Genomic DNA, 6,777 nt, shown 5'->3' with positions numbered 1-6,777 from the left:
TTACAGTGTTGCCAGTTGAGCCTCTCAAACCAAATTTAAAACGTCAATAACTTCGCGATAAAGACGAACAAACAATTATTTTGCCTTATAATTTGGAGTGCTAGTTCGGACATCTCTATTCATCTGTTTGAAGCAGTTTCGACGCAAATCAGTGAGTATACAATTTTCACCCTTCACACTAACAAATGTCGCTCGCGTCGATCGCCCGCCCTTGTCGCTTCGATTCTCCGTCGATCTATTCGAACCGCGTCAACAAGAAAGAGAAATTATAATTGTGATTCTGGACTCACTGCACTCATTACGTTCCAATAAAATCCGTAATTTTTATAAAAATAAAACAAAAAACTAAACTGAGCTACCATACTCCAATTTCCTGTCGCCAGTCAAAGCTATGGGTGCAAATGGACACGCGCGCATCTTGAGAACCCATCAGCTGTGCGCGCGCACTCTTCACTCCTTTAAAAAAAAAGGGGCAGTGAGTTAATTGCGCGCGAGTAGGGTGCCTCGTGCGCTGGTTGGAAACTCGTGGCAGTGTCCAGTTAAAGGAAGCAGTCTGAACCCACAAGGCGTGAGAAAATCTAAGTCACGACCCGAACATCACGAGTCCAATTTCTCACGCTCGAAGGGGCTGCGGCAAAAACTCCCTCGAGCTTACTTAACTTTCCGACACCTTGTTAGCATTCCGGCTACCAAAGCTCTGTCGCGACGCCAAGAGCTTCACTTTTTTTTTGTTTTGTTTTTTTCTGCAGACCGGGATAAAATGCAGGGTGACTAATATACGTTGCGTGCGCTGTCTCCGATGATAATCGATAGTATTGCGTATAACAGCAAATGTTAGCGCTGTGGGTTTCCGTAGCGTTCCGTGCTCCACTCCGCCTAAACTGCGTCTTGGATTGACGCGTGGCGTCGTCGCCATGCGTCAATCCAAGACGCAGTTTAGGGCTTCGGGAACGTTCAGTGTCCAACACGCAACGTTAACGCAAACGCAGAGTGCTTGCGTTTTTTCGTATGCGAAACACTGCAACTAAGCAATGGGCATTCGAAGCTCACGGGCTCGAGTGCAAGCGCGGGACCCTGAAACACTTTTGCATGCCCCTATAACTCCCGTTGATTGGGATAGCGGATTTACATTTGAAACTTTTACTTTTTGTTCCCGCGTTACGGACACGTTATACATCTTCAAAACGAACTCTTAAAAAAATATTGCTGAATCATTGTGAAGGCACGTTAAGCGGCCATGAAACAGCAGTACAACGCGCCCCAGTTTCACTCAGTTCACATTAATTCTTGTCATATATTTTTTTAATGGAGAAAATGATTAAAATGATTAGTAGCCAATCAAGGTGAAGGGGGAAAGAGGTTATGACACTTGACCTCAGAGTAACCACTTAATCTCGAGGCCGTGTTGGAAGAAAAAAAATTAATAAACAGGGTAATCGCACCTTAGCTTCGGGGTAGTTTTTACAGCGGTTCGCCAGCCAACCTGTGCAATTACATTTCTGTCGAAAAACATAAGACGTTGGCACAAGGTCTATTTATGAACAACGAAGACACGTCACGAACCCGCCGATTAGGTACGGCCTTGAACTCCATTTGCAGCTACGCCTCCGAAGCGACACGCTATCGGTCAAACACAATCTAAATTTAGTTAAGGCACGTACAAAAATTTCTCGTTTTCAGCTACTGCTTTGTAAACAAGCCAGTTGCAACTGAGGGGCTACCTGCGATAGCGGTACAAGTTCAAAAGTGCCGTTGCCAAAGTGGGGCCTCCACAAGCTCGATGGGAACGAATTTCTGGAATATTACAGCGGCCAAAAGAAGTAGGGCGATGATAATCTGCACGTCCGGGAACCGAAATAAAAAAAAAAAATGGTACAAGTCAAATAGAACCTATTATTACAAGTTGTCCCTCCGTTGGACTGTTACCTACCGGCATTCCGAAAAAGCACTAGCTAACGAAACTCTCCGCAAAATAGTAAGACACAAATCAGATGTGGAGTTGTTAACAGGGCGCAAGCTTTGAGTGAATTTCTTACCAATAAGACATGCATAATCGAATGAGCAAAAGCTTGCTTGACAGTTTGCTGCAGCTGTTTCAAGGAGGTACACAAAGAAAGAACACGAATAAGTTCAAACTTTAATTTCGTTTTAACGGAGAAACAGAATCATGCAAGGAGTGCTCCCAAAGGCGAATCAATCCGCAGCTACGAAAAGGAGACAAAACGATCAGAGGAAAAAATGTTTAAACGACTTATCCACCTACTCTTAGTTTCGTAGCCTTCGTTAGCGTTCATTAAACGCGACCCGAACTCGTCTCGTAAACCAAACCAACGAGAAATTCACTGCAAACCGCCTCCCGGTAAAAACACACACACAAAAAAACACCTTTTTAGGGCCAGTTTGCTGATCGTTGCGCCTATCGTGCCCGGCGAATGAACTACTCGTGAAAGTGACTTTGAGGTTACGGACCGGCTGTGTGTGAAACTAATACCCCATTCACAAAATCATAAAAGTATACCTCTATACTCTGTTTCATACTTAGCGTGCAACGCTGTCAGAGCTACTGGCGCGAGCGTGGGGCTTGATCTCGTTGATCATTTGCACGCGCTCTCACTCAAACGAAACCATAGATGAAGCCACACGCTCGCGCCAGTAGCTTTCACAGCGTTGCACGCTAAGTATGAAACAGAGTATAGCTAAGGAACCTTTATGGTCAGCGGCGGATCAGTTCGTGGTCCTTCGCGCGTGGAATGTGCCAGACCGAAGAGCGCCTGTTGATTCGCCGATTGCAAAGGGACATATATTAAAGGTGCCTTTATGCTTACCGTGTGAATTGGGTATTTAGAGTACCTAGCGATGTCTGCCATAATTTCGTACCCCCTTCACTTACTAAAGTCCGATTCCAAGTGCAGAAAAAAAATATGCGAAGAGGCTTAAGATGTACGTGAAATTAAGTGCGTTCTTGTACTTAATGAGCAGCAAAGAAAGGTGCATCTGGGGACGGTCGCGTTAAGCGAGAATTTAAAAAAAAACGGTAGGAAAGGCTTACGTCTGCTGGGCTGAATCGGCAGGAACGCTAGGTACTTTCTCTCTCCACGGAGCCGGTCACGTCATATAAAAGTTGCTCTTGCGGCCATTCTAACCTCCGGTTCCAATATACACGGAGGTAGGAAAACCAGCCTTAGTCTCCCGAACGCGACCAAAAGCAGAGGAACGACCGACGTTCCGTTTCTTTTCACAGCGGCTATCATCAGTGTGTTATCAGCGGGACCGGTAAGCTCGCATATTGCGGACCGCGGAAACCAAACGCGCAAACGCAGTGTTCCTATGAGGTCAAGGGCTGCCACTCGGCGGCACGAGACGTCACGCACGCCACACGCGAAGCCGAAAACACCCTCTCCACGGACAAAGGCAAGAACGAAACACGTCCAACAACTCCAAAACGTGAAGGCAAAAATAAAACGGCGGCTTTCTCCGCGTGCCTTCAAGGTCCCGCAAAACAACACTATATCTATTCTTCGCTTCCGTCCGAGCGCGGCCGAAGCCCTTCCATTTTTTTCTTTTGTTGTTGCGTACGCACGAAGCTGGGCTTTCTCCGCACGTCACCCAGATTAGCTCACCGACTGGTAGCGTCCGACGACGCGTCGGAAAATACTCAAAATCTCTTAATGAGCCAAGCAACACACAGGAGAGCGGGGGAAATTCGTATGAGAGAGAAAGGGGTGCGCTATTTCTCCGCCAACACGACGCTCTCGCTCGAGCGACGGCCGCTTTCTCTCCTTTCTCACTTGGACGTCCTCCTCGCCATGTCGTCATTCGTCGCGGCGTTCTCGCGCCCTCTCCATCGCCACCACATTGAAATAAAGACGGGATCTCACCTGAGCAGCACACGTTCGTTCCCGACAAATTACCGGCGACACAGCATCGCTCAAGAGCCTCCGCCAGAGTCGCCAGACACGGGACCGCAGACATGTCTACCGCAACCATCAACGCCGCCAACGCCGTCGAAGCATTCTTACCCCGGGATCCCCGAACCCTCAGCTGGTTCCTCGCAGGTAACAAGTCGTTCCTGGCCACTTTACTCATCGGCTATGTGTACCTAGTGAAAGTCGGAGGACCGCGCTTCATGAAGAACCGCAAGCCGTACGAAAACCTCAAGCCCGTCATCGTGCTGTACAACTTAGCCATGGTCTTCCTCAACATGTACTTCGTCAAGAACTTCCTGACCAGATCGTACCTGGGCGGAGGCTACAACTTGATCTGCCAGGGCATCAACTTCGAAGCTAAGGACGAGACGACGAAGGAATTCCTCGTGCTCTGCTGGTGGTACCTCTGGGTGAGAGTGGCCGACTTCCTGGACACCATCTTCTTCGTGCTCCGCAAGAAGGACTCCCACGTGTCCTTCCTCCACGTTGTCCATCACATCCTGGTCGTCTTCAACGGCTGGTACGGTCTCGCCTTTGGTCCAGACGGTCAGGTCGCTCTGGGCATCATTCTCAACAGCTTCGTCCACGTCGTCATGTACTCCTACTACTTCCTGTCACTTATGGGTCCTGCCGTCCGCCCCTACCTCTGGTGGAAACGCTACCTCACCCAGTTTCAGCTGGTGCAGTTCGTCATCATGTTCATTCACATCATCATGCCACTCTTCATGAGCTGCGGCTACCCCAAGCTCCACTCGACGATCGTTCTCGTCGAGGCAATTTTCTTCTTCACCATGTTCATGCGCTTCTACTCCAAAGCCTACAGCAGCAAGCGCGTTCCTAGTCACGTCGAAGACTCCAAGGAAAAGTCAAAGTGAGTTTCTCTCGGTTTTAGGTTAATCAAGGACAATTTCACTTGTACTGTGCGCGCTTGTACGGGGGATTTCGGGAGCTTTCATGGTTGCACCCAGCTCCGGGAACTCTCTCACCTCCTGCCCCCTTCCGATCCCAGCACAAGCTAGTACTTCTACTCGGACGTTGGCCACGCGGCATCCTAAGGTATTCAAAAGGGTTGCAGAAGTACAAATCAACGCAAGACTGGTTGTTCGCGGGACTTGAATTTGTATAGTGAGATTCGAAATCCTCTCGAAGAGGTACAAGACCTGTGATACGAGCCAGTGTTTATAGTCCAGCTCTTCATCGGGCAGAGCGTTCTGCCACTCGAACTGTACAAGACCCTCGTCACGATGTCGAAAGTGGCGATGCTCGGAGGAGTCACGTCGAACACTACCAACGCACAGTTAACCTCTACCGAGCTTCTGTCGATGGTGTTTTTGTTCCTGGGATTATTTTTTTTTTACCCCTTGTGTCATAAGTCATTGTAAATAAAACAAACATGCTCCTGGGTTTGTTGTCGTATTCATGGAAAAAACAAACGCGCACACCACTAATCATCAGCGGTCGCTTTGACAAGATTGCTGGTGCCTAAGGTACTGGACGATTTCCTTCTAATCATTGGTCCTGAAATTAACGCCATTGTTTCGAGTTATAGTCCTGGCAACATAAACATGGTTTGCCGAACGAGCTGCTGTATTGGCAAAACTGCGTGAGAAGTACGTCACGAAGGTACTAATTCCCTCCCGATCGAAAATAATCAATTGTCGCTGAGAGTGTTAAACAGGCGAATACAAACCCAATGGCGGTAGAAACAGTTCAATGTTCGAGAGTGAACAAAAGGATACCATTAGTGTAGATCAGATACAATGAATTCGTGGCGATCAGATGTAAATAATAAATTGTGTTCTGCGTATATTCAGACAAAGAAAAGTTAATCAGCCCTAATGAGCGTCTCGGGTATCTGTCGTATACCAGAAATTTAGCCATCGCAGCAGCACTGCTAGCCTGGGGTCTTTAACTTTCGCCCTTCAGTAACGATATACAACGGCACGCCGATACGATGCCCGTCCATATCGGAAAGGACGGGGCCAGGAGTAGGGAGGGATTGAACGATGCAAATGTAACTAGCTGAATTGTTTACGACAAATTTACCAACGAGACAGGCGCTTCTGCCTGAAATCGCACGATCTACTCAGATCAAATTTCCTTCGCGCATTCGTCGCTCAGCGCTTCTCCGGAAGATACGCGCCTTGATGGGCGTCGGGGAAAATAGCGCGAAATGCCATTTGGAGGACATCCGTACGTAAGGGGAAAGTGATGATATTGTCTGAATCGCCTTGAGGCCTTGACCGAGCGGAATCGCCGAAATTGATGTCACTGTTGCCCACTTCCCGTAGCCATTAGATGCATGCGAAGAAAACAAAAATTGCTGTATGGATGTTCATGGCGCAAAGTTATCGGCTCTTCGAGTGTGGCGACGGGTGCGCCGATAGGCTGTAGAACGCCGATGTGGCCCGTACAGTAGAGCCTTGACTTGGCCTGTAGATTCAAGTACCAGTTTGGCAGCAAAGTGCAGGGCAGATTTGGTCTGTACAGTAGTGGGCTCATTTGGCAGTGAATTAGTGTACCCATTTGGCAGTACAGTATAAGGCCGATTTGACCCCTACAGTATGGACTGATTTGGCTAGCAGAGCAATGGACCAAACTCGCTGCACAGCACATGTCTGATCTGGCCCCTTAAGTATGGGATTGGGGTAGTAGAGCAGTACAGGAAGGATTTGATCAGCACATTAAAGTACCAATTTGTGCCAGTATACAGAGCCGATTTGGTGCGTAAAGTATAAGACTGATTTGACCACTTCATTAAAGGATAAATTCGGCAGTACAGTCTAGGACCGATTTGGCACGCACAGTACGCAACTGGATTGGTCGGCACAGCAAAGGATCAACTTGGTAG

The 6,777-nt window shown here is 48.1% G+C and overlaps 1 protein-coding gene across 1 annotated transcript; it reads left to right on the top strand.

Moving 5' to 3' along the window:
- Positions 1-3,863: 3,863 nt before the first annotated feature.
- On the top strand, positions 3,864-5,330 carry LOC8025981 (elongation of very long chain fatty acids protein AAEL008004). The gene has a single exon (XM_029991387.4). It carries the CDS (start codon positions 3,971-3,973, stop codon positions 4,799-4,801), a length of 831 nt encoding a protein of 276 aa, XP_029847247.1. The 5' UTR covers positions 3,864-3,970; the 3' UTR covers positions 4,802-5,330.
- The last annotated feature ends 1,447 nt before the right edge of the window (positions 5,331-6,777 follow it).

The sequence above is a fragment of the Ixodes scapularis genome, unplaced genomic scaffold, assembly GCF_016920785.2.
Source record: "Ixodes scapularis isolate PalLabHiFi unplaced genomic scaffold, ASM1692078v2 PGA_scaffold7__128_contigs__length_106722199, whole genome shotgun sequence".
Lineage (NCBI taxonomy): Eukaryota > Metazoa > Arthropoda > Arachnida > Ixodida > Ixodidae > Ixodes > Ixodes scapularis.
Note: the sequence above shows the minus strand (reverse complement) of the source record. Positions and strands in the feature narration are given on the sequence as shown.